Source organism: Manis pentadactyla, chromosome 9, assembly GCF_030020395.1.
Source record: "Manis pentadactyla isolate mManPen7 chromosome 9, mManPen7.hap1, whole genome shotgun sequence".
In the NCBI taxonomy this organism is placed as follows: domain Eukaryota; kingdom Metazoa; phylum Chordata; class Mammalia; order Pholidota; family Manidae; genus Manis; species Manis pentadactyla.
Window position 1 is genome coordinate 38,939,249 of NC_080027.1, and position 27,880 is coordinate 38,967,128.

The 27,880-nt window shown below is 43.6% G+C and overlaps 1 protein-coding gene across 2 annotated transcripts in view; it reads left to right on the forward strand.

Moving 5' to 3' along the window:
- The first annotated feature begins 24,524 nt into the window (after positions 1–24,524).
- ARRB1 (arrestin beta 1) overlaps positions 24,525–27,880 on the forward strand; it is a 70,274-nt gene continuing 66,918 nt past the window's right edge. Inside the window, exon 1 of one of the 2 annotated variants that reach the window (XM_036929747.2) lies at positions 24,525–24,934. In XM_036929747.2, coding sequence (XP_036785642.1) covers positions 24,915–24,934 — 20 coding nt within the window. In that variant the 5' untranslated portion in view covers positions 24,525–24,914. The remainder of the gene's footprint in view (positions 24,935–27,880) is intronic. The other variant, XM_036929752.2, reaches the window with a different exon arrangement.

Below are 27,880 nucleotides of genomic sequence, written 5' to 3' on the forward strand. Positions count from 1 at the left end.
GCCCTGTTTTCTGACTCCGGCGATTGATACTTGGTGACAATCCTCACTGAAATGAGGAACCCCAGAACAGGCTTTTGTCTACCCAACACTGACCCATGGGCTCACACTTCTGCTCTTTGCAGAAGGCCTTTCGTTCTCACACACACCAGGCACAATTTGACTTCAGATAAAAGGACCATGCTATTATAATATACATGACAGAGAAACCTCCCTTAAAGGAAAGCAGTGGAAATAACTGAGTCAATCAGGCTGCTGAAGCAGTAAGACCCTGCCAGTGGAGAGAAAAAGGCAAAGGAGGGGAGTGGGAGAGGCAGGCAGGTAAGAAAGACAGCTGGACCCTTCCTGAAAGGGTGTTACCAAGACCAGCCCCAGGACAGGGAACACCAAGTACCCAGAGAGTTTGCCCAGTTTGATTTTAGCACGTGGAAATTCCACCTTTCTTAAACCTGCTCTCCCAAAGCGCTGCATACTTCGCCCTCTGGAGGCCACAGTAGGCAACTATGGCGCCTGGTCAACCCCTTCCCCAGAAAGCGAGCATCTCCCCAGCGGGCTCTCCTTACCCCTTCATCTTGCCTACTAGCCATGTGGGCATCTTTGGCAACCCCATTGAAGAGGCTGAGAATGAGGGACAGCACCTCACTGGGCAGATGAGCATGCTCCACAAACAAAAGCTAGGAGGCTGGCTTCCCAGGTTTTGACTAGTGAAACCCACACGTAACCAAATTTAATGTGACTCCACTGAGGTAACCAGAGGACAAGAAGAAGATGGTAACAAGCCAGTGCTACCCGCTGCCCAGTTTGCTGCCCGGAACAAGGTTGTGTGAACAGGTGGCTGGTTAGCTCGGAGACAAAGGGGAAGGACAAGAGCCAGTGCTGCCCAGGGGCAGGAGCCAGGCCTGGGGTATGACAGGGCAAGCAGACAGGGCTCTTTCCTAGTGATGAGTGCTTCAGGCTTTTGTAGAGAGAAGCCATCAGAACTCTCTGATCTACTTCTCCAGGCCCTGATTCCATAGGCAATGCTCACCCATGGGCTCACACTTTCTGGGGAGTTCAGGCCTGGGGTTCTGGCTCCAAGTGACTCCTGATCAGCCTTGCACTTCCCCAGAGACAAAACAAGGGACACAGCTGCTTCATGCATGTTGCAGACCTCCACACAGTCATCAAGCAAGTTGGGGAGGATTCTAAGCAAAGGAAGTCACCTCCCCTGCTGGAGGGAATGTAGATTATCATGGGTGCGTTGGCAAGCTGGTATCCTTGAGGAATGTTGCTTGTGGGTCCTCAAACCCCAGCAGTTCCATGTCTGGGTATATAGCCTAGGCCCTGGCTTTCAAACTTTGGTGCTCACATTCCTCCTACAAGAATTTGAAGGATGCAGTTTTCCTTCATACATTCTAAGTTATGTAGAACTTGAAAAATAGGTAGAACTTTTCACTGTAAATTTTTAAAAACTTGCAAAGACTATAATTTCTAGCATTATTGTAATGTCAACACTTCAGAACAGTCATTTTTTTAAATGTATCCATAGGAATATAAATACCATAGTAATTCGATATCCACAACCATCCACTAAAAAGTATACAAACAGGTTTTTCTGGAACAGTTGTATATTATATATTACTTCATTTTCTCTTTGAACTTCTATTTCCATTTGGCACAACCCTAGCCATGTCTTCATGCACCCTGGAAAATCCAGAATTTCCTGTGGAATGGACCCAAGAGCTCTTCTCCATCCACTCTCCTTGCCCTAGTTGGCTAAGTTGACTCAGGTTTGACTGAGTTGGGTGATTTTCCAGGAAGGTCCCAAACCAGCTGGGTGTTTTCCCACTTAGTGACCCACTGAAATTTAGTCCCTTTCCATTACCCCTTGTTTTCTCATCAGGAAGGATCTGAACCAGGGACCTAGCATGCAGAGACATGAATGCTCTTAAAAGATTGCTGCTTATAGCAATCAAGTTTGAGAAAGACAGATGCACCCCTATGTTTATTGCAGCACTATTTACAATAGCCAAGAATTGGAAGCAACCTAAATGTCCATCAATAGATGAATGGATAAAGAAGATGTGGTACATATACACAATGGAATACTACTCAGCCATAAGAAAAGGGCAAATCCAATCATTTGCAGCAACATGGATGGAGCTGGAGGGTATTATGCTCAGTGAAACAAGCCAAGCGGAGAAAGAGAAATACCAAATGATTTCACTTATCTGTGGAATATAAGAACAAAGGAAAAACTGAAGGAACAAAACAGCAGCAGAATCACAGAACTCAAGAATGGACTAACAGGTACCAAAGGGAAAGGGACTAGGGAGGATGGGTGGGTAGGGAGGGATAAGGGGGGGAGAAGTAGGGGGGTATTAAGATTAACATACATGGGGGGGTAGGAGAAAAGGGAGGGCTGTACAACACAGAGAAGGCAAGTAGTGATTCTACAACATTTTGCTATGCTGATGGACAGTGACTGTAAAGGGGTTTATAGGGGAGACCTGGTATAGGGGAGAGCCTAGTAAACATAATATTCGTCATGTAAGTGTAGATTAGTGATACCAAAAACAAAGCAAAAAAAAAAAAAAAAAGGGCAGTTCCTGTGTGGTAACCTCCAACGAGTTCTACACAAGGGTATAAAGGGCATATAAAAGTGTAGGCAAAGGGTCTGTTTGTGTTTATACAGAGGATCAAAGCCTAATTGGGCTACCCCAAAAATGAACTAAGATACGATATGAAAAAGAACTTCCAACATCTGCACTCTCTGGAAGACTCATGCCAGAAGATGATCATCAAAAAACCCCAACAAAGATCCACGCACTGCTACAGCTGTAGATGCACTCATCCCACCACCTCCTGGACTTGCCATGAGAATGAGGAAGGAGATATCTAAGCTGGCCTGTGCATACAGTAAAACAACAAATTTGACTGGATCTATACTGTTGGAACTCAACCAAGAATTTGGAGAAGTGCAAATTGTAGCGCTCCAAACTCTTACAACTACAGACTATTTAACTGTTAAAAGAACATATGGCATGTGAACAGTCCCCAGGAATGGGTTGTTTTAATTTGTCTGATTTCTCTCAGACTGTTCAAGTTCAGTTGGACAATATCCACCATATCATAGATAAGTTTTCACAAATGCCTAAGGTGCCTTAATGGTTTTCTTGGTTTCACTGGAGATGGCTGGTAATTACAGATATGCTTTGGTTATGTAACTATACTCCTATTATGTTAATGTGTGTGCGCAATTTAAGTAGTAGCTTAAAACCTATATATGCTGAAGTTACTCTACAAGAAGATATGTCAAAGAAATAATCAATCTTCCCATGTTTTCTTCCGCCTGCTACTTCTATAGCTTTTCTTCTTCCTTCCTAATTACAACCCTTAAATAGAATTCGTGCCTCATATCAAATTTACCGAGTATCATAACTCCTCCAAGTGGTAAAGATACCTCAAGACAAATGCTGGACATAGAAGCCACAGGGCATAAATATGCAAAGAAATAAAAAGCTAACCTTTTCAAACAATAAGGCTTCCCTCTCACTTACCAACTTCACATTTCCCTGTATGGCCCCGGAAGATGACTGGTTAGCCAGAGACGGGTAAGATTCCTCAAGGGAGGAACAACCTAAGACAGGCACAGTCACAGGGGGGCCATCAGGTGAGAAATTGGGGATCAACAGAGGTGAGGCTTAGAACCTCAACCCCCCGTTCTGAGAGAAATCTTCTGCATACATGGATGTTTTATTGCCCTGGTCTAGCTTGGATTAACACATAGTCTACAGGCACACACCTGATCATCTACATTTGCTCTCTTACAACACTAAACTATGTTTTCTACCTTTATCTTGTATCTACCTACCACTTCAGCATTTTATTAAAAATAATAATAATAAAGAGAGAAATGTGGTATCCACATATAAATCAAGTATAAAAACCAAATGAGTATTCATATTTGAACTGACTGTTTAGAGTTCATAATGCATGAGCAAAACCGAAAGTTTCTGTGATGACTGCCCTTGTACTGTTCACTATGTAACTTATTCATTATGTAAGAATTTGTTCTCCATGTAAGAACTTGTTTGTTATGCCTCAGAAGATTGGAGACTGACGAAAATTAGGCTTGGGGTGTATTAATGATTGTGCATTGAGCATTGACTCCCCTATACAGAATTTTATTGTCGTTAACAACCATTTGATCAATAAATATGAGAGATGCCCTCACAAAAAAAAAAAAAAAAAAAAAAAAAAGGACAGACTTCCAATGGTAAAATAAATAAGTAACCGGGATGTAATGTATAGCATAAGGAATATAGTCAAGATATTGTAACAGCTTGGTAGGGTTATAGCTGGAACCTAGAATTATGTATATAAATGTTCTACCACTGTGTTGTACACTTGAAACTAATGTAATGTAATACTGTGCGTCAACTACCCTTCAATAAAAAATAATTATTTAAAAAAAAAAAAAAGATTGCTGCTTATGTAGACAAGTGATTTCATATACTAATAGCTACTTCTATTGCAAGCTTATGTAGGAGGCACTGTGCTAAGTACTTTTATATTTACTGCCCCGTAATTCTCATGATGCAATTTAACCTATTTACCATGCTATTAAACCATTTCACCAACAAAAGGAACTGACTTCTAAAACCAAAAATCTAACCACCTAAATAAAATTACTTACTAACATTCAGGAATTTAAGGGGTTATGCAATATCATTTTCCAGGCATTACTGATAGTTTTCCACCAACCAAAAGTCACAGTTGGAGAAGTGAAGATACATTTGAGACATCTTGTGTTGAGATCTGTTAAGGAGATGGTGACCAGGGACAAGAACATTTCTTAAATCTTTTCTATAAAAGCAACTTTGGACTAACTAACATTGGATAGTAAGTGAGTGGGATAAATGGTTTAAACAAAGTGTTTCAGGATACCAAGTCCAGTCCAGTCCCACCAGAGATGGGATGTCACTGGAGAGCCGGACAGCTTGGAAGAGGAGCCGCTAGAGGGCGGCAGAGCACAGCGGATGCAGACGGGTCACTGGACACCAGCTTTCTCCAGTATCCCAAATTAAAAAGCTTGGTGGGAGGGCACCTATGACTGCCCTGTCCTCCCCACCAAGCCACAGCTTCTCCTCAAGGGAAGGGAGGCCAATGCCTGGACAAACGTTATGGACCAGTGCTGTCCAGTGGAAATCTAGTGTGAGCCCCATATGTAATTTCAAGTTTTCTAGCAGTCACTTAGAAAAAAGGGAACAGCAGGTGATGTTAATTTTAGTAGTATTGACATTTACTCCCTGTGGGTAAAATTGAAATATTTCCAGAATCTCTTGCCGCTGGGCCTTAGTCCATCTCCATATTAATAGGTGTTTACAAGGTGTGGAGAGGAGCTGTGGCATGTACTCCCCATATATCAAGAATGTTATAGTTTCAATGTATAATGAATATAAAAATTATTGAGATATCTTACTCTTTCTTTTTTTTAGGTCTCTGAAATCCAATGTATATTTTCTATTTAAGGCACTTCTCAGTTTGGACTAGCCACATTTCAAGGGTTCGATAGCCGCTTGTGACTACAGATGCCGAATTTCCATGAAGTAAGCTCTTCCTGCAGGATAAAGGTCTTACAAGAATTCCAGTAGCGTCCCAAGGAGAAAGTAAGGCCAAGAGCTCCTCCTGGACCTGCCTACAGCCTTATGTCTATGGCCACATTTCCCACCCACCCCCACCTGCCCCCCCCCCACACACACAGAGACCCCCTCCTGTAAATTATTTGCCTCTGGTCACTGCTGTCTCCCTACTCACCTCCCAGGCCTCCTATTTGGTCCTTTCTAATCAGCAACCCATCATGTTTTGCCTCAGATTAGGAAACTTCTGCTCCCACTGTCCCCTCCGCTCCCCTGTGGTCTGAGATTAGAGTTGTTCAGGCCTGAGGAGGTTTGAGAGTTTAAGTGGCCTCACTTCAAAAGAGCGTAATGATTGGAAGACAGCAGCAGCTTGGTTCTGGATGCACTTGCCCAGGGAGATAGGCAGGTCCTCAGAGAAGTACCAGCAGGCTCAGGCCTCAGCAAGCTGGTTGTGGATCCCAGCTGTGCTGGCCTTGGGCAGAGAGCCTAAAGCCTGCATGCAGTGTTTCCTCATCTGTCAAATGGGGATAATAATAGTATTTATCCACTAGGCTTGGGGGTGCGGATTAAATGAGATACTTATAAGAGTGCTTGGCACAGAGGAAGAGCTAAAGATATTTTAACTCTTAAAAGTCTACATTTGCGGAACTGCATCTCAACACTTCTAAACAATTATTATTTGACAAAATATATGCTGAGAACTGTCTCTACATTTGTGCTGCCAGATGGGCCAGGCATTACTCTAAGCAGACCCTGGATCGGGCCGTTACACCATCACCTCCTGTCACCTCCAGCCGAATGGATCCCATCATCAACAGTTTGCCAACTAAAATTTTTAAATAACACAAAGGAAAAGATCACCAATTAAAATACCTCTGGAACACTTTTTCACTGATAAATGCCTAACTTTTGAGTGCTTGCAAAGTGTCAGGTGTTTTTTTTTTTAACATGGTTTGAGGTATATAATTTCCACAACAACTTTATGAATCAACGTCTATATTTTATAGATAAGGAGACAAGTCACACAGCTAGGAAGAAGTGAGATTCAATCCAGAGAGCCTGGCTCCAGAGTCTGAGCAGAGAACACCCTTTCGTACTTCCTACCCACAAAATCAATTCCTACACCCCTCACCTTAAAAGTCCTCACCTCTGTGAAGTCCTTTCATCCTCTCTGGCCCCACCCTGACCTGTCCAGTGCTCCCAGGCCCGTGTTCCCAGGTGCTTGTTTTAGGCCTCTGACTGGACACCTGTCACATGACATCACCGTGAGTTATGCTGGAATCTGTTCCTCATACTAGGGTGTCAGCCTCCTTCCTGGTGACAAGGCCCAGGCCCAGGCCCAAGATACGTAAACTGACAGGCTGAGGTTTGATTTCTGCCTCCACTGCCTACTTCATGGATTCCTGCAACAAAAGACTTAATTTGCTGTGCCACAAAAGGCATCATAAGTTCATCTGACAATTTGTGTAAAGTTCCTGACGCATAGTAGATGTTTTATAAACATGGTTTCTTATCATCAAAGACAATGATTGCACTAGATTTTTCCCTGTAAATAGTTTCTTTACAATCATGAAATGACATAATCAGTAAATTGATATGGAAAGCAATTTGGTTACAACCTTAAACACTTTAAATATACTTGCCCTTTGACCCAGCTAATCCACTTCTAGGGAATTACCTACAATTATATTCCTTTATGTGAGAAATTACATATGCACAAGAAAATGCATTGTAGCAAAATACTGGAAGCCACCAAAATATCCAACACTAGGGAACAGTTCAAACAAATTGTAATATATCCAACAGATGGGATACTATGAAATCATGAGCAAGAATGACATGGCTCTGTGTACAGTGGGATGAACCACTTTCCAGATTAAATAAAAATGCAAAGTGCAGAACAGTGTGGAAAATGTTACAATTTATGCAAAAAACTAAGGAGAAAGTCTATATATGTAAGTATTTATATGTGCATTGAATATCTCTGGAAGGAAGTGCCAGAAACTGGTTTCAGACATGGTCACTGGGTAGAGGGCTGCAGAGCTGGGCTTCAGACATGAGAAAGAGGCTGACTTTTCACTGACTACCCGTTTTGAATGTTGTAGGATACTCATGTATGTTGATTAAATTCTAACTAATTTAAAAATAGAAATGAACACCTGGAGACATTTAATCTCAGCCATAATATTTTTCCCAGAGACGATACACAAATGGCCAGCAGATATATGACAAGATGCTCAACATCACTCATCAGCAGAGAAATGCAAATCAAAACCACAATGAGACATCACCTCACACCTCTTAGAATGGCTATTATAAAAAAGACAAAAACAACAAGTGTTGGTGAGAGTGTAGCTAAAAGACATGTACACTGTTGGTGGGAATGTAAATTGGTACAGCCACTGTGGAAAATAGTATGGAGGTTCCTCAAAAACTTAAAAATAGAACTACCATATGATCTAGGAGTTCCACTTCTGGGAATGTATCCAAAGAAAATGAAAACACTATTTCAACAAGATATATGCACCCCCATGTTCATTGCAGCATTATTCACAACAGCCAAAACACAGAAGCAACCTAAGTGTCTGTTGATAGGTGAATGGATAAAGAATATACACAATGGAATATTATTCAGCCATAGAAAAGAAGGAAATGCTGCCATTTGTGACAAGATGAATGAACCTTGAGGATATTATGCCAAGTGAAATAAGTCAGGTGAAAAAAGACAAATACCGTAGACTCACTTATATGTGGAATCTAAAAAACAAATAAAAAAAACCCAAGTCATAGGAACAGAGAATAGACTGGAAGTTGCCAGAGGCTGAGGGGTGGGGAAAATGGGTGAAGGTGGTCAAATGGTATAAACTTCCAGCTGTATACTGAAAAAGTTCTGGGGAATTTAATGACAGCTTGGTGACTATAGTTAACAATACCACATTGTATACTTACAGGCTGCTGAGAGTAGATCTTAAGAGTTCTCACCGTGCCACACACAAAAATAGGTAATCATGTGAGGTGATGGAGGTGTCAACAGACCTTATTGTGGTGATCACTTCCCAACGTGTCTGTGTATCAAATTGTTATGTAGTACACCTTAAATTTATACAATGTTACATCCCAATTATATCTCAATAAAGCTGGAAAAAATCTCAGCTGTAATAAAGGAGATGCAAATCAAAACGATGAAATGATATTTTCCACCCATCAGATTGACCAGCATTTTCAAGTCTGGTGTCAAATGTTGGCTCAGTTTGGTCCTGTCATACCTGGTTGGTGGCAGACTAAAATGGTAGAGCTAACTTTAAAACAACTTGGCGGGATTGAGTAAAATGTCCTTGATTTATGACCAAGAGATCCTTTTTTTTTTCTTCCCCCACCCACCCGTGTCAGTTCAAGGCCAACTGCAGACCTTGGTCCCTACCACAGCTGAGTATCAGCCCTGAGGTCACAGCTGGGGGCTGGGGGCAGACTGCTGCTCAAAGGAGACTGAACTGGTTTCACTGTTTCCTTTTTTTTTTTTTTTTTTAATACAAGGAGAATGTCCTCATGCATTACTTACATTATTGAAAGTTAAACTTTTTAAAATATTTCACAAATCTGGTTGTCAGAAAATATGCAGGAAAGGGAAAAAGAAAATGAAAGGGGAAAAACATTTCTCTTGCTTAATGTGGTCACATTGATATTTTAGTCTTTTTTCTTCCACTGGATTTTTTTATGCATAGCTTACCCTTGTGCCATGCTGAGAAGGCACACAGTCTTGTATTCTACCTTTTCTGTTGATTTCATAACATCGGTTACCGTCTGTGACGGGTCTGTGAGTCTCTCTCCACGTCCTTTCATGGTCCGAGGGAAGGAAGGCAGGTGGGCAAGGAATAAGGGGTGGAGGTAGAGCGGTAAGTTCTCTGTGTCCTGGGAACCCACAGGGAGAGCTTCTCAACCTTTGCACTGTCAACATTTTGGATGGGATGATTCTTGGTTGTGGAGGCCTGTCCTATGCACTGCACGAGGTTTAGCAGCAACCATGGCTCAAGAGACAAAGTTTTCTGCTATTACAAATGGTACTGTGTCAGTCCGGGGAGAGGAAATCCCGGGGCAAAATACCTCTAAAAACTGAAATCAGTTAAAGGGAGAAATAAAGTTTAAAACCTGTTTATTGCTTACAAACTGCAGTCCAGGGCCGTCCCTCTCTTCTGCTCCTGAAGAAGCAAGCAAGCAAGCCAGCCCCTCCCTTTAAACTCTCAGGTTCAGACACGCACTAGGTTGCCCAAGTAATTACCCATTGACATGGAGATGAACTTCTCTCCACCCCTGAGGATATGCAAATGCACTGAAGCCAGGAGAGATAATCTGGAAATGTTTTAATTTTACCCACATACTACAATGAATAGCTTTGTGCCTACATCATTTTACTATGCAGATGAAGCTCCAGGCTAAAGTCCCAGAAGTGAGATCGCTGGCTCAAGGGAGTAAATATACATTTACAGTTATCTTATTATTTTTCCCCCTCTCCTGAACAGAATGTAAGCTCCATGACAGGGCAGGAATGTTTAAGCTTTTATTCATTGATGTATCCCTAGTGCTTCAAACAAGGCTTGGCACATAGTAGACACTCGATAAGTACATGCTGAATGAAGGAATGAACCCACTCCAGGAAGCCTGAACACAGGCTCCTGACAACCATTCCAAAGGCTGCCCCTTCCCAGTTCCAGGGCATTGGCCCTCCAGAGATCCTTGAACACAGCCGGAAGTCCCTGCTGGTGCCACACACCCTGCAGAAAGTGAAAGCCTTTCCCTCAGTAGGTACAGGGGTGCTGGGCTAATGCTGGTTGGTCTCTCCCCCTATTCTCTTACTTTACCCAGGAAAACATTTAAGAAATACATCTACTAAGCTGAATGTATCATTTTACTTCCCAATTCCCATCCCTGACTACAGTTTTCTCTTTTCTAGTAACTTACAAAATCACTGAATACTTGAAGAATGATTAGGTGGTGGATAGAGTGGGCTCATTTTCAAAAATGAAATTTGTTCATGGAGTGGGTGTTATTTTGTGCCTGGCTCTGTGCTGACAATGAAAATGGGTGATGAGAACATGGTGAAAATCGTCCCTGCCATGCACACACCCACACACACACACATACACACACACACTCACAGCGCGCCTGACTTGACTAACTCTGATTTTCCCCCCTTGTCAGAAGGGCCACTTTGGTTCGTTGGCTGACTTTTGGTTTCATGCTTCTGGGAGTGCCTGTTGATATTTGCCTGAGTCAACTGCTGAACTACAGGAAACTTGGCCTTTCTGATTCCAGGTGATCCCTTTTGGGCTCAGGTCACATTAAGATTTCTCCTATTGGCTCCCAGTTTACATAAGCGTGGGGAGGAAGGAGAAGGTGGTAAAATATGGAGCCAGACTGATGGGGTTCAAACCCTGGACAGACCATTTAGTAGCTGGGAGGTCTTGGGCAGCTAAGATCAAAGCTCCCTCATCTTGTGTTCCAGCCCTGCCCATCCTTCCAGCCCCTCCTGTAACCAGCCGCCTGATAAAGAGGAGGGACAGGGTAAAGTCCAGAACCTATGACCCAGTGCAGAGCCCGAGGCAGCAGATTCCACGATGGCAGCCTGTGTGCCCCAGGTCAGGCCACGTCCTTCATCTTCCTGGTCAGATGGGCTCTAGAAAAAAACCCGGGATCCATGGCTTCAGACCATTCCCCAGGGGCTTTTGCAGCGGCAGTTCCAAACATGTTTTGGCCCCTAACCTAAACGTTTTGGATTGCTGAGAAGTCCAGATATAAATTAGAGTGTTATTTGGATCTCTTTAATCCCATCTGGCATTCAAAGATCCACAGCATGTGTAACCAGGGGGGCTCTTAAACTTCGAAAAATGGAAAAGTCCAGAAGATGTCTAGCTGGACACCTGCCTCAGTGTTTATGCTGGAGTGAGGGACCCCAAATTTCTAAGTGGACTGGATTCTGCAAAAAAGATCCTTTAAAACCTATAGAAGCTGGAGATTCTTTTCACTTTACAGAAGCTGAAGATTTAAGAGAACTGAAAGCAGCCTGAATTTAAAGACTATCAAATGGTTATTTCAGGAGATGATAGTGAGCGAGACAAAGGAGCTGGCCTTAAAGCCGGAACAAAACAACCCTGCAGATTTTAAGACTGAAATCAGTAGAGAAAGAAATGTCATTTTAAGTCTCTAAACTGTTGCTGTCCCAAGTGGAGTAGCCCAGGAGAGATTTAGGATACATAGCGACTAAATGCTGTGGATTAAGTTGGATCCAGATTCAAGCAAACCAGCTATAAAAAAGGAAACATATATGAGGCATTTAGGGAAATTTGAAAACTGATGGGATATTTGAGATTGAGCAGGTCTTGATAACTGCTGAAGCTGAGTGATGGGTGCATTGGATTGATTTTGCTTTTCTTTCTACATCTGCATGTTTGAATTTTTCCATAATAAAGGTAAAATAAGGCCAAAAAATGAATATTTCAAATGTTGAGATCAAATACCTCTATTTCCTTACATACCATCAATTGCTCAAAATCATGTCTCATTTTTGTTTACTTCATATTTGAATCACCATTTCCTGGTACAGTTTTGTGTTTTTTTTTTCCTGGAGCTTATTAGCACTTTTCCTATTCCTTTCTGACAGAGGAAACATGTGCCTTCTTTACCATATGCTTAGAGCTTCCAGCTTCTTAATTACACTGTTGATTGGAATTCACTGAATTCTCAAAGACGTTTTTAAGATTCTGTTATCAGAGCCTATGTTTTCCTGTTCTTATTTAAATCAAAGACTTCCAGGCAAACAGCTATAACCCTGTGGTGTGTTTTCAATGTGTTTCTAGGTTAGTTCTATTGTTTCTTGGATACTATATGTCTTAGATCAGAAGCAGAGCCTGAGACAAGGATTCCGGTGAAAGTGAGCCCACTCTCTTGATTATTGTCACTAGAATAGAACAGGGGAAGAAAGCTTAGCAAGGAAGTACTTCTGGCTGGAGACTAACTTCAGTCTGGTCCCACAGAGACTCTGGAGCTTGTCTCTCCTTGACATAGGTGGGTATTTTGTGCAGTAACTCACAGCGGCTGGGCAATGGGTGTTCTGGATTGATGAAGGGAATTTGAGAGCACCATCCATGCTTCCAGTGGTTCTCAAACTTGTTACACAGACCCCCTGACTCTGCACACCAGAGTTACTGATTCAGTAGGTTAGGTGGGGAGCCTGAGAATTTGCATGTCCAACATGTTGCCAGATGCTGCTCCTGGAACTATACTTTGAGAATCAAAACACTACATTATATCTTCCTTTTTTGTTTTCCTAGGGCACAAGCTCAAGTAATTTTTTTTTAGCAAGAGTGTATAGGAGGTAAATTTTATTTATTCTCGCATGTCTATTTTGCTTCTAGTTTGGCTGTTCAAAAACATTTTCCCTCAGAACTTTTCAGGCCATCGTTTCATACCTTCTAGCTTCCGAGAAGCCTGATGCTAATTTTTAATCTTTATTCTCTTACAGATAATCTGTGTATTTGTTTTCAACTTCCAGAAGCTGTTAGGCTTTCTGAAACCTCATGGGACCCTGGTATGCATGTTTTTTGTTCTGCTTGGCATTCAATGGGTACTTTAATCTAAACTTCTTTTTTTTTGGTTGCTCTGAAGAAATTTTCTTCTATTAGTTCTCTCATTATTTGCTTGCCTCTATTTTTCCTTTTCTCCCTGGAATTTTCATTACACAGATATCAAGCCTCTTGAATTGATCCTTTATGATTTGATTTTTCCTCCTCATATAAAAAATATTTTTTGTCTCTATATTTGTAGAGAATTTCATTACTTGTTTCTATGTATTTTTAAGTAAATTTTTTAGTTTAGAATAATTTTAGATTTATAAAGAAATTGCAAAGATAGAGACCCATATACCCTTCATCCAGTTTTTTCTAATGCTAGCATCTTATATAACCATAGTACATCAAACTAAGAAATGAACAGTCATATATTATTATTACTGAAGCTAAAGATTTTATTCAAATGTCAACAGTTTTCCCATTAATATCTTTTTCTGTTCCAGGACCCAGTCCAGTATATCACATTATATTTAGTCATCATATCTTCTCAATCTCCTCTGTGATTCTTTCTCTTTCTTTCCTTGTTTTTGTCCTTTTTAAAAAGGTACTTTGACAGTTTTGAAGAGTGCTGTCAGGTAGAACATCCCTCAATTTGGGTTTTTATCTCATGACTGGAGTGGGATGAGGCGCTTTGGGGGAGAATGGCACAATGGGGAAATGCGCCCTCATCACATGATATCAGCTGATGATTATACCCTTGCTCACTACATTAGAGCAGTATTTCTCAGATTTGTCCAGTGTAAAGTTACTATTTTTTCCCTTTCATACCCTATTCTTTGGAATTGAGTTACTAAGTCCATCACACGTTTCAGAGGGAGGGAAAATTAAGCTGCATCTGAAGGGGAGAGTAGCTGCATGTTATTTGGTATTCTTCTGTAAGAAAGATTTGTCCCTTCTCCCCACATATTTATTTATTTAATCATTTATTTAGATCAGCATGGACTCATGTATATTTATTTTACACTTTGGGTTATACTCCAGTACTACACTATTTATTTTGTTGCTCAAGTTGTCCCAGCTTTGGCTATTTAGGTTGGCTCCTTGTCTCTTTGACACGCCCCATCCTGATTTATTTAAGCACTTCCTTATTTTCTGGCACTAGTTTCTAGACTTTAAAATTATATTTTGTATTTTGGCAATCACACTTTTCATTTCCCAGAACTCTTTCATTTTTACTTATTAGCAGTCCTTTCTTGTTTTATGGACCCAATATTAGCTCAAATTAGAATTTAGTTCTAATCATAATGTTGTGAATGTTGTTGGTTGGATTTAAACTGTAAGAATTACTTTTAGATAAAGCGTAAAAGACTTAATTATGGTTACAGAACATATGTAAATATTATAACTCTTGGTAATGTGAAAGTAATAGTACAACTGTCAGAGTGGAAGGCTTGGGTGGAGGAGAGACAAAACAGAGTTCACATGCTGATTTCTTTGACGCAGTAGAAATCACAAGATATAGCCAAAGTGGATGGAACTGGAAATAAAGGTTTTAAACAATTATTGAGGTTGAAAAAATAATCAACAGAAAAATTAACTAATACTGCAACACAGTGTGGATGGATCTGTGAACAAATCTCTTCAATTTTTCATAAGTGGAGTCAATAAATATTAATTCCGTTGATAAATCAAGAAATTAATGTATATACATATTAATCAGATTTGTGGTGAAAGCCACCTCATCTAAAAGCAAAAAAGGTTACTGGTTTCCTTTAGAGAGGGGCCATCAGACAGAGTGAGCTAGGAACAAGACTGAGTTTTTCCTTAGCAACATCCTCTATTAAAGCATTTAAAAACAACACACACATATTAGTTTTATAAGAATAATATTTAATACATATAATTAAAACGTTTGTAAATGGTGAATATAAAAACATGCTGGTGCTTGGCAGAAAGTGCGCATTGGGTTGGGGGATGCGATGGAGCTGGATGAGGTGCAATGTATGCAGCATTGTGGCTGCAGAAATAGCCACCTTGGGTAGGGGTGTTCCCCCAGGCAGGGCCCCTTTCCTCTGTAAGCAAGTTCGTTCATTCAACAATTTACCTAGCCCTTGCTGAGCTTCAGGCCCTGTTTTAAGGCTGAGGATAAGGAGCCATCTCTGCTTTTCACATTCAAACCAATCCTTACAAGATGGCTCTGCCTAGAGCTGGCACTCCCCACCACGGGAAGGGTATAGTCCATTTGCACTTTCCTTTTCAGGATGAAGGAAGTTGGGGGACGATTCTCAGGAGGTACAGTGACCAGCCATTTAGGGTTGCCCATTGCTGTCCCAGTTTTAAAACAGGAAGTCCTGCATCTCTGGAAACCCATCTGTCATGGGCAAGCTGAGCACTTGGTCACCCTTTCCAAGGGGATAATTCTAACCCCAGCTCTCATGTCTCCCTGGTCTCTGCTCTGCTAGAGGAGACCAAGGAACCCAGGGCTTGTGGGTGTCACTTCTAGAGCTGTCAGCATGATCTGCTGTCTGAATTTTGGGGGGTCTACATTAGTAAGGTGTGTGTGTAGGGGGAGCAGATCAGGGAGCTGGTGATGCTGATTTCTGGATGTTGAAGCTGAAGGGAAGAGAGAGTTTCAAGGAAAAGAACTAGGAGAGGTGGGATGGGGTAGGATAAGGTTTTCCAGCTTCCAGAAATTGCATGTCTGGGGACATATAGTTCGACCTTGGTAGGGTACCAGATTTTTATGCCCACTCCATTCCTTAAAATGCACTTACTTAATCAATATGATTACCTACTATGTACTATGCTCTGATTATTAAGCTGCCTTACACCTATTTATTAATTCACTCTCGGGATGCAGCAAGGGACCAAACAGATTCAGATTCAGATACAGATACAGATACAGAGTTTACAATCCATATGGGGATACTGACAATTTACCTGTGGGCCTAGTTCCCCTCCATTAATCTACGTATCTATCCTTCTACCAGTACCAATCTGTCTTTTTTATTGTAACTTGTAATTAAATTTTGAAATCATGTAGTATGTGTCCTCCAATTTTGTTATTTTCTTCCCCTCAAGACTGATTTAGCTATTTCCACTTAAATGTCTACTAAAAACAAAGCTTGTTGGGATGGTATTGATCAATTTTGGGAAAACAGCCTAATATTGAGTCTTCCAAGCCATGAACTTGGTATATTTCTTCATTTATTTAGATCTCTCAACAGTGTTTTATAATTTTCAGTGTAAGGGTAAAGGCTTGCATGTTTCATGTTAAATTTATTCCTAAGAATGTAATGTTTTTTGATGCCCTTGTGAATAGAATTTTTTATTTCATTTTCAGCTCTTTCCTGCTAGTATAAACACAATTGGTTTTTATATATTGACATAATTTGTTAATCCTAGTCATTGTTTGTACATTCCTTAGTATTTTCTATGTTAACAATCATGTCATCTGCAAATATAGATAGCTCTACTTCTTTCTTTCCAATCTTTGTGCCTTTTATTTCTTTTTATTCCTTATTACAACGGTGAGGATCTCTGGTATCACATTAAATAGAAATCCTGAGACTGAGGTCTTTGCTTTATTCCCAATTAAGGGTAAAGTATTCAGTATCTCAACTTTAAGTATCAATCATATTAATTGTAGGCTTTTCATAGTTTCCCTTTATTTATTAGGTTGAGGAAGTCCCTTTCTATAATTTGCTGAGTGAGAGTTTTTTCATGAATGGGTGTTGAATTTGTCAAATGCATCTATTGAGATGATCATATGGATTTTCTCCTCTAAATATTCATGAAGAAAATTGCATTGGTTTTAGAGTGTTAAGCCACCCTTATATCCTGAGATACATCCCACTTGGTCTTTCTTGTAGGGAGAGATTCAGATTCAGTTTGCTAACACTTTGTTTAGGAATTTTTGGCCTCTAGGTTCATATGGAATATTTATCTATAGATGTTTTCTTTTCTTGTAGTATCATTTTTAGGTTTGGTATCAGGGTTACTCTGGCTACATACAAGTTGGGAAAAGTTCCTTCCTTTATTTTCTGAGTCTGTTTGTGCAAGATTAGTATTACTTCTTCTTTAAGTGTTTTTCATAATTCACCACTGAAATCCTTTAGCCCTGGAGTTTCTTTATGACAAGGTTTTGATAATTAAATCAAATTTGATTATGAATTCAGATTTTCTATTCTTTTTATGTCAGTTTTGGTCTCTTGTGTCTTTCAAGGACTTTACCCATTTCATCTAAGTTGTTGAATGTATTGGCATAAAGTTGTTCATAATTTTCCTTATTCATATCATGTCTATAGGATTTGATGACATTCTCATTTTCATTCTTAATGTTGGTAATTAGTGTTTCATTTTAAAAAAATCAGTGTTACAGGGATTTTATAACCTTAATATTTTGTTGTTTATAGTGCTGACTTTTGACATTGATTTTCTGTATTGTTTTTTATTTCATTGATTTATATTCTTGTATTTATTATTTCCTCTCCTCCGCTTGCCTTGGGTTTAATCCAGTTTTTGTTTCCTTGATTCTTAAGGTACAAGTTTAGATGATTGGTTCTTAACCGTTCATTCTTTCTACTGTAAGCATATAAAATATACATTTCCCACAAAGTACTGCCTTAACTGCATCACAAATGTTTATATGTTGCATTTTTTTAACCAGTTACTTCAAAATAATTTCTTATTTTCCTTGTGATTTCTTCTCTGACCCATGGGCTATTTAAAAGTCTGCCACTTAATTTCTAAATATGTAAAACCCTAGATATCTTAATTTTATTGATTTCTACTTTAATTCTGTTGTGCTCAGAGAATATAGTCTGTAAGGTTTTAATCTTTTGAAATTCATTTAGGTCTTTTCTTTTTCATGGCCCAGCATGCAGTTTGTCTTGATTAATATTCTGTCTGTACTTGAAAAGACTGGATTCTGTAATTATTGGTTGTAAAATTCTACAAATGTCAACCACTTACTGCTAATCCCCATCTTTCCCCTACTGACTCTACTCCGAGCAGCTATGAATCTACTTTCTTTATATATTTCCTTTTCTGGATATTTCATATAAATGGAATCATATAACATATAGTCTTTTGTGCCTGGCATTTTTTTTTCATATAGCATAATGTTTTAGAAGATCATCCATATCATAGTGAGATCAGTATTTTGTTTATTTTAACTGCTGGATAGTATTCCTTTCATGGATACACTGCACTTTGTCCATTTTGCTTATTGTATTGATGGACATTTAGATTTGTTTAGTTGTTGGCTATTGTGTTCATCTTGTTTTTTAATAATGTTGGGCCAAAATCCTTAATCTTGGGGCACAGTTTTTATTGTTAGGGTATGGCATTTCTGATGTTTCAGGAGAAAGCCCAGGGTGTTTCCTAAGTTGCTATAACTTAGGGAGACTCAAACTTATCTCCTTCATAGCGAAAGTGTCCAAAATCCCTGCCCAGTCATTTCTGCTCTCTAGCTACTGCTTTTCACTGGGAGTCATCCCCATGTATGTACAGTGAGGGGCCAGCCCAGGACTGGAGGAAAATCTATATACAGATTTGGAGTCTTAACCCCTCTGCAACTCCCTCCTTTCCAGGATTCCCCCTTCAACTTCTAGCCATTCTAGGAGCTACCAGTTTCTTCCTCTATTAGCTCCAGCAGCTGTCTGCTCCCTCAAAGTTTCTGCTTGAGTTCTAGCTTCCCTACACTGCCCTAACTGGGGGATACCCTCAAGGGAGAAGCATAGAAAAGTAGATTTCACCCACTGCAGTTCCCATCTTCCAAAAGTAAAATCCATCCAATTTTGGACTGTTTTGTTTGCTCCCCAGGGCTTTCAAACCCTTGTTCTTATATTTTGTCCAAAGTTTATATTGTTATCTGCAGGAGGTTTTGTCTGATATAAACTACTTCACCATCACTAGAATCAGACTACTGTCTCTCTTTTTTAGGAAGCTAACATACAACCTGGCAAGGGCCTCATTGTTAGCAAGGGTGTCTGTCCCTTCCTGCCATCTCTTGGCTCTGAGCTGTTACTGTAACTCACTCAGCTTCATCTCACAGTAAAGTGGATATTTGTGGTTTTGGGCTACTTAGCCTCTAAACCCTTTCTAACGTTTGGGGAATCCTCTACTTTATGAGTCCTGGAGTAAGTGAAAGCCTGTCCCTCGGTATGGAAATCACAAATGTCGACGACAGTTTCTCAGTGTCCTTGCAGCAAGGGCACGGTCACATGACCTAGAGTAAGGACACATGACTTAGCTTGGCCAATCAGATGGATGGGGGACTTTGACTCAAAGACGGAAGGCTAGCAAAGAATCCTTTCTGGTGATAGGCGGCCGTGGCTTTATCTAGTTTCTGGGCCTAACTTTGGTGCTGTCTGTAGTGGGGATATGAGTTGTGGTATTCATTATTCAGCAGTAGCTCCTCCCTGAATATCCTGCTAGTAACTTCTTTGTATGTTTAAGTCAGCCAGAATTGGTTTTGTTGATTACAAATGAGAATCTTGAGTTGTCCACGTACTGATAGTTAAATACCTACCATACACACAAAAAAACGCCCCCAAAACCCATAAAGTCGTCTTAGTAGACAAACCAGATCTTAGGCAAACCTAAAACAGCCACTGCCACATTACAGAGCTGTTCCATCTGTGAACCTGCTTCCTCAGGATATGTCCCCATTCTGCTTTCCAGCCCTTCCCTCCCCTCTCTGTACTTTGGCCACAGATCATCTGAATTCTTCCAAAGTATGATGACCTTCCCTTCCTCCCTGGCTCTGCAGCTGTTGCATGTCACTCCCTGGAATGCAGTTATCATTCCTCCCCTAAACTGCCAACACCACCTCCTAATTGGTTTCCGGCAATTAGACTCCTGCCCAATCCATTCTTCACCCAACAGCCAGAGGAGCTGTCTCAAAACACATGACTGAGCATGTCACCAGTCTGCTTAAAATCTTTCAAAGCTTCTTCATTGATCTTTGGATAAAGAGCAAATTCCTTAACACGATCCAAGTCTGGCTCTTGCCTACCTCTCTGGCTTTATTGGGAGACACTCAGGAGGTAGATGTCCAGGACTGGTCTGACACGAATTGGGGGTGGGACGACAAAGGAAGAGTCAGGGATGATGCCCGGATTTCCAGTTGGGGCAGAGGTAGAAATCTCCATAGTTTACTAACCTTTGACATCTTAAAGGCCTGTGTCAGCCAACCTCACATCCTTTGTTGAACAGGGAGCGAAAACTCAGCCACTCACTCAGGCTTTAATCTGCCAACAACTACCCAGCCAGAGAAGCACAGGCTCTAAGTATGAGATGAAGCTCTACCTTTTATTTGCTGTGTCGTTGGCTTAGGCACTTGCCCTCTTAGAGCCTTTGTTTTCTTATCTTAAAGTGGGAATAATGATTCCTTTCTCTCTCTTTCTGTTTTGGTAAGGAATTTTTATTGAGAGTAGTAAATTTTAGGCATGAGCCCAAGTTGTGACATAGCTGGAGATGACCATTTCCTATGAGCTTCAGTAATAGAATCTATTTTGCCTCGTAGGAATATCACTCTGGTTTTCAGGTATAGGATGTGTAACAAATAGGTTGAAAGAGGAAGGAAGGACCCTCGAGTCCTCTCAACCATCAGTGCCCTTGGAGATATGCACGGGGTGGTGGCTGGCACGAAGAGTGGAACAAAGATCTGCCCAAAACTTCAGAGAAATCCTGGATCCTCCATTGTCCACAGCCAGTCCCTCAGCAGATACTGTTGGCTTTACCTCCAAATATATATGAACTTCTTTACTCCCCATCATGTCTGCTGCCACCACCCTAGTCCAAAGCACCATTCACTGTCTCTCTGGCCTACTGCAGTAATGGGATACCTGCCTCTGCTTTTGTCTCACTCCAAGACATCTCCATCCAAAGGCTCTGAGAATGTAAAGTTGGTACTTTTATTCATCTCCTGAGTCCTTCACGAGCTCCCCAAACCCCTCAGACCTGACCACAAGCCCTGCATAATCTACACAACTCCTTCCCTGTTCGCCCAGACCCAGGCCCCCATCCTTGTTCCTGAGCTTCCAAAAGGCTTCCTCTGCTTCCACTGCTTCCCTCTGCCTGGGCAGCAATCCCCTGGCTGTCCCTGCACACCTCACTTCGCACGTCCTTACCTGCAGGTCCCAGTCCAGGGGACCTCTCCTTGAAGAGCCCCTTTAAAGTATGCTTGCCCCATCTCTCTTTGTTTTATCACTGCTTAATTTTTTTTTTAACACTCATTACTGCCTGAAATTAGGTTGTTTACAGAGGTCTCCTCAACATGACTATACTTTCACATTTTTATTAATTTAAATTATATTAGGAGTACATAGCTGTCTTGTCTGAAAAGCCTGACAGGTAAAGCAAAAATATCCCCTTAACTCCTCTTCCCCCATCCTAGATCTTGCACTGGAATGCAGCTCTGTTTGTCCTATTGATCAGTGATTTGTGAGTTCCTAGAACCATGCATGGCACATTCAACAAACGGACATTGAATGAAGGATACATAAAGGACCAAGTTCTGGCTCTGCTATGTATTAACTTCCCTTTGAGAAGGGCCAGAGGTGGGGAGGTCAATGGCCAAGGTCCACAGGAGGTTTAGATTTAGGCAAACTAGTAGCTTCTTTGAGTATCATCAGTTTGCTCATTCATAAAAAAGGGAAAAGAGTATTTATCTCATAGATTGTGAGTGTCAAGTAGAGCCACATTCTCTGTATACCCCCTCATGAAGTTCACGGGCTAGTGGGGATGTACTTTAAATTGTGCATGTCAACTCCACAGTCTACCATTTGTTCAGTGTCCCTAGCATGTTAGAGCCGTGTTTTCCACACTGGGCTGAGAAGAGCTGTGTGGGGATAGGGGTTACCTGAAACCGTCTGATGCATCTTCCTGGATGGTTTGTTTTACTTGGAAGTAATTTACAACATTATGTTTTATAGTAGGACACAAATATTTATATAATCAAATGAAGAACTTGCCTGAATTTTTAAATCCAGGTGCTTTGGGCATCATCATGAGGAGAGCTACCGAGATCATGCAGTGGGTAGAGCCCATGTTTTCTAGGTGGGTGTGATATCATGAGTTATAAGAAATATGCATTTGGTCATTCTTAGAAACCAAATATGTATTTACCAGGTATATTTGGTCTTCATGCAGTTCCTGAAAACATTGCAGTCTTAAAGGTGTAATGGGTGTTTTTGTCATGTTAATGAGAGACTTTGGATCCATACCCAAGGGCAGGGGCTGGAGACTGAATCAGCCAACGGCCGGCCGGCCGACAGTTTAGTCAATCATGACTATGCAATGAAGCCCTCACAAAACCTCTGAGAAGAATGTTAGCTGCTCTCTGCTCTGCTTTGACTTCTGTGCGCATTTGGATCCTGCTTTTTGGTCGGCGAGAGCTTCTGTGCTTGGGGAACCAGTTGCCTCCATGTGCCATCAAGCCAGGCCCCAAGCTCCATGAGGATAGAAGTTCCTTTATTTGGGACCCTGCCCTATGTCTCGCTTCATCAGACTCTTAACTTGTATCCTTTACGGTATCCTTTATTAAACTGGTAGACGTAAATTGTGTTTTCCTGATTTCCGTGAGCCACTCTAGCAAATTAATTGAACCTAAGGGGGAGGTTATGGGAACCTCCAGTGTGTAGTGGGTAGGTCAGTAGCACAGGGAACTGCCTGGGGCTTGTGACCAGGAGTCTGGAGTGGGGAGTGGAGAGCAGTCTTGTAGGATGGAGCCCTTAACCTGGGACTCTGGTGCTGTCTCCAGGCAGATAGCATCAGAATTGAGTTCTCCAACATTCTGCTGGTATTCGAGAATTGTTTGGTGTAAGTATGTATGGGAACACCCCCTCCCACATATTTACACACACTGGAATCGGGTCTGAGTATCTGAATGAAGTTATACTACTATCACTGTTGTGTATAATATTGTTACTGTTATACATATATGTAGGGAAGAAATACACCATTGCATGTGGTTGTTGGATGTGCGGGAATCACATTTGGTGTCAGAGATGTTGCAGTGGGGAAATTGATGCCAAACGTGCTAGGACCAGGTCTCTCCATCCTGGCTGGGGGACTCTATGGCTCACAGGGAGCCTCCTGTCAGCACAGGGCTCTGCTATGCTCTTCTCAAGATTTGTGACCTCAGCAGAAACAGCAGGTGGCTTCTTCTCCTGCCACTGGGGGAATGGGGGTGAAGCCCAGGGCCCAGGGCCAGGAGGAAGATTCTGGGCCCTAATCCACACTCTCCTAATTCCTAGCATTGCCCAGACCCTGGACTACCCTGCCTGCCCATCAGCACCCGCTCCTCAACTGCTCACCCACCTGAACATAGTAATAATAATTATACTGGAATATCCTTACCCAACTGTATATAACTAACATAGGTAACTGCTTCTGAGCATAATTATAGGAGCTGTTTACAGAACCACAATCACATCAGAGTAAATGATAGCTTCCTTTTCCTCCTATTAATACACCAATATTAGGGACCTATTAGGGCTAATTAGCCAGATCCCAGCAGTAGGGGGTGGGAAAGACCTCGCACTCTCCTACTACCTGCAAAGCAGGAAGGGACCTTGGACAGAACATGTCCCAGCTAGGATTTCGCAGAACACCATGAAGAGGGATGGGCTACCATCTATGGGCACCTACAGTGTGTTAGGCACTCAGGAGGCCAGCAAACATGTATGAACAATTCCACAAACTGGTGGTAGTATCCACTTTACATGTTTAGAGATGGGTTCTGAGAGGTCCATGGGTCCTGGATCACCCACAGTGGGCCATGAAGCTGGGCTGGGGCCCTCCCACTATGCTACCCCACCACCTCAGACTCCCAGGCCATAGCATGGCCAGCGCTGTGGCCCCTTCCTTATCTTCTCTCCTCACTGCTTCCTCCTCCCAGGCAGCCATCACTGCCACCCTGCTTGCCTTGGCTCCCCCTCCCACCCTCATCAGTTCCCAGCGTTGATGCTACCTTCTGCCCCCTCCGCCCCTTCTTCCTGTCCCCTGTAGGGCTCTTGGGTGTTACCTCTCCACAACGGGGCGGGCGGGTGGAGCGGGAAGTGTATGGGGAAGGGTAGGCACATGGGGTTTCCCACCGACCCACACCCCCAACCATCCAGGAGTTGCAGCCAGGAGCTCGGCCTCGGGGTGGTCAGACCTCTGGCTTCCACCCTCCTGCCCACACACAAAGGCTGCCCCGGGGTGCGCCGGGAGCATGCTTGCACATGCACAACTGCACAAAGACGTGCACGCCATCCACAAAGACACCTCCTAACCAGCCCGTGCATACAGCTGTGCACACGCACTCGCACCGGCAGACTCCCGCGTGCACACACGCGCACGTATACACATCCCAGCGTGCGCCCTCACGTACAACACACACACGCACACGCACACAGCTGGACACACAGCCGTACGGACCCCAAATGCCGAGTTCCGGGCCTTGAGGCGTCCCGGCGCCCTGCCCCCGCGGCGGGCCGGGCGGCGCGCGCACCCGCAGACACGCGCACCCTCCCCGCGCGGCTCCACGCCCCTGGCCGCGGCCCGGGCGCTGTGCTGTGCAGCGCCGCGCGGCGGGCGGCGGGAGGCGGCGGCGGCGGCGGCCGAGAGAGCGGAGGAGGCGGAGCAGGGAGCCGGCAACCGCTGGCCCGCGCTCCTCCTGCCGGCCGGGGATTTTCCAGCCTGGGCGCTGACGCCGCGGTCCTCCCTGCGGCCGCCGCGGACCATGGGCGACAAAGGGACACGGTGAGTTGGGGGCGGCGGCCCGGCCTAATGCGCATGGGGGCGACGTGGACGAGGGCGCGGGCGGGCATTCTGGTCTGCGCGCTGGCTCTGCGTTCGCGGTCAGCCCCCGGGCACCTAACTCTCCTCTGCCTGGGCTCATCTGTGTGGGCGCCGGCAGGGCCATGCGCGGGGCTACTGAGAGACAGGACCTGGCCGCCCCGTCTGCCTGGCGGCTCCTCACCACGGAGACACACACACTCACTCACTGACTGACACCCCTCACTGGCCAGCAGACACAGAGAGACACAGGGGCAGGTTGACACACAAAGGCACACACGTTCATGTGGACACATGGGCACACTCATCCATGGGCACGCTCATGTTGGCATATACAGACATTCACTGCCACATACTCATCACATACAGTGTGACACACTGTTACACACTCACTGGTACACACTCATCACACATTCTTGCTGACGGTCATTTGGCATACACAGATCATGCTCCAGCACACATCAACCCTTACACCCTTCGTGCTGGCACATGCATGCCTACACTGATGCACACATACCCTGTCACTTGCACTCACTGAAGCAAACACTGTTACTGAGACACGCACGCTGTCAACCTTACTGACACGAACGCTTATGCTGGCGCAATCTCACCAACATAGTGTTGGCAAGAGCACAGCAATGCTGACCCCCACAGACATGCATCAGACAAAAGCCCACCCAGACTGGCGTTCAGGGCTGCAACAGCCCTTGGGGCTGCTGACACACTCACTCCAGTCCCCACATGGTGAGAAGTGGAAACACACACATCATACAGGGTGGGAGGCCCCCCTGGAGCCTGGGAAAAAAATGCATCCCATCCATTCTGTTTCCTTTCCCTAGGACCTCGTGGGGCCTGGGGCAGCTGGCCAAGGTCTGTTTGGAGCTGGGGTAGGGAGAGGGGCTCCTAATCTTAGGATCCTGCCCTGACTCAGGAAGGGAGAGGCTATGCCTCTAAAATGGGCAACTGGGGCAAAAGGGAGAGGAGGCTGGGGCAGGGTGGCCCCTGGGAACAGTCCTGCCAGACCAAGCTAAGCCTGGTGGGTGCTCAGCTTTGCCCCCTTCTTCTACCCCTTCACTGTGCTCTCCCTGAAGCCCTGATAGAAGCTCCCCCTGAGCGCTTTCTCCTATCCCTTCTGCAACCCCTGTCTTATTTTTTTCTTTTTTCACCCTCATTCTACCCTTGTGCCCCATTTGTCCCATCTTTCTTCTCTTTCCACCCTTCCTTTCCCTCTCCTTGCTTCCAAGAATTATTTATTGAGCTCCTGCTGTGTACTATGCATAGTGTGGGGATCAAAGACGTGCAAGTCCCATTCCTTCCGTTAAGGAACTGATAGACTAGGAAGAAATGGCCCCAGTTGGTCATCTTGTTTTGGGACCACTGACAAAGCAGTTTTACAACTACTGCCATCTGACTGTCTCAGCATTATAAGAAAGGTCCTCTGGAGATTATTTCCATTTTCTAGAACAAGAAACTGAGGCTCAGAGATAGCCTGTGCTCTTAAGGTTTAGAAACTGCCTCTCTGCCATGCTCCTGACAGCTCTTCAGGGAGGTTAATTTTCCTCTTCCTGTTTTCTAGAAGAGGAACCAGAGTGATAAAGAGGTTCCCCTGACTTGCATAAGGTCAGAGGGTTTCAGAGGCAGGGCCGAGGCTGGAGCCCACTTGGTCCATTTCTCTAGGGGCTCACCTTGGGCACTGCCAAGCCCCTCATGGACTCTGGGTTGGAGGCCGGGGTGGGGTGCCCTGCTCTGTGGATGGAGGCACAGACTGGTAAGGAAGGCTGCCGAAGAACGTGAGGCTTCTGCATTCACCTTGATGACTAGTCCCCATTGCAGCTGGCTGGCCAGCACTGTGACCCAGGTCCTCAGCAGGAGGGTGTGTGACTCTCTCCTTCACCAAGTCTGTGTCCCCCAAAGCCAGGATCCTCCTGACTACCGAGGTTGGACTTTTCTCCCTGCAGGGAGTCAGGAGCCCTTCCTAGCTCCTCTCCTTCATCCTTCCTTTGCTGCTTCGCCATCAGGGTGACTCAGCCCCTCTTGGGCCCAGTTTGTGTCTCTGTCACTTGGGGAGGAGTATCATTACATCCCCTGCAGGCATAGGTTGTCAGCAGGATAGGGACGCCATGAGCAGCCGGCTACCTGTTGGAGATTCTATCCTGGGGCCTTTTCCATTCTTTCCCCTTCTATGCCTCTAACTCACTGAGGGACCTTGGGAAATTGTCTTCACCTTTCTGGACCTTCTGTAAACTGGAGCTATCAATACTTAAAATTTCCAGGGTTCTCCTTGCATTTACTGAATTCACTGGGTGGGTGAAGAGATGCTGCATGAAGCCTGGAGCCCAGGCCTGGCAAAGCTGTGATGGTGGTCCTGCTCTCCCTCTCCATCTCCCCTGTAGCCCTGGAGACCTCCTTCTCCATTCCAGACAGGTTTCCTGAGTACTTTGGAAGAGAAGGGCAAAATCAACAATGAGCTGGACCTTGCCTTGTTCCATGAGCAATGGGATTCTACTTTATCTCTGTCTTCAGAGAGGAAACTGCAAATACCCAATCCTTGAAGGATTGGGAGTCAACACCTCCATCCTGCATCTGGATTTGCACCTCCCTCCTCATATGAAAGTGACAGTGAGAAGTAGTCAGAAACTGTCACTGCCCTCTAGGAATTCCAGGGTCAAGGAGGGAAGAGGGGATGAGATGATCCCTGGGTAGGCTTAATTTCAGGGCAGGTAGTATGATGGCTACTCTACCAAGGCACTCCAGGCACAGTCATGCCTCCATTCAACAGGCAGCCCCAGGGGCTGGGGATTCAGAGATGAATGGCTCTACTCTGTCCCCAAAGGATTTAGAGTCAAGCAGGTAATTATAATGCAGGGTCATATGTGTTGTGACAGACTTAGGGAAGAGTTCCCAGTCCAG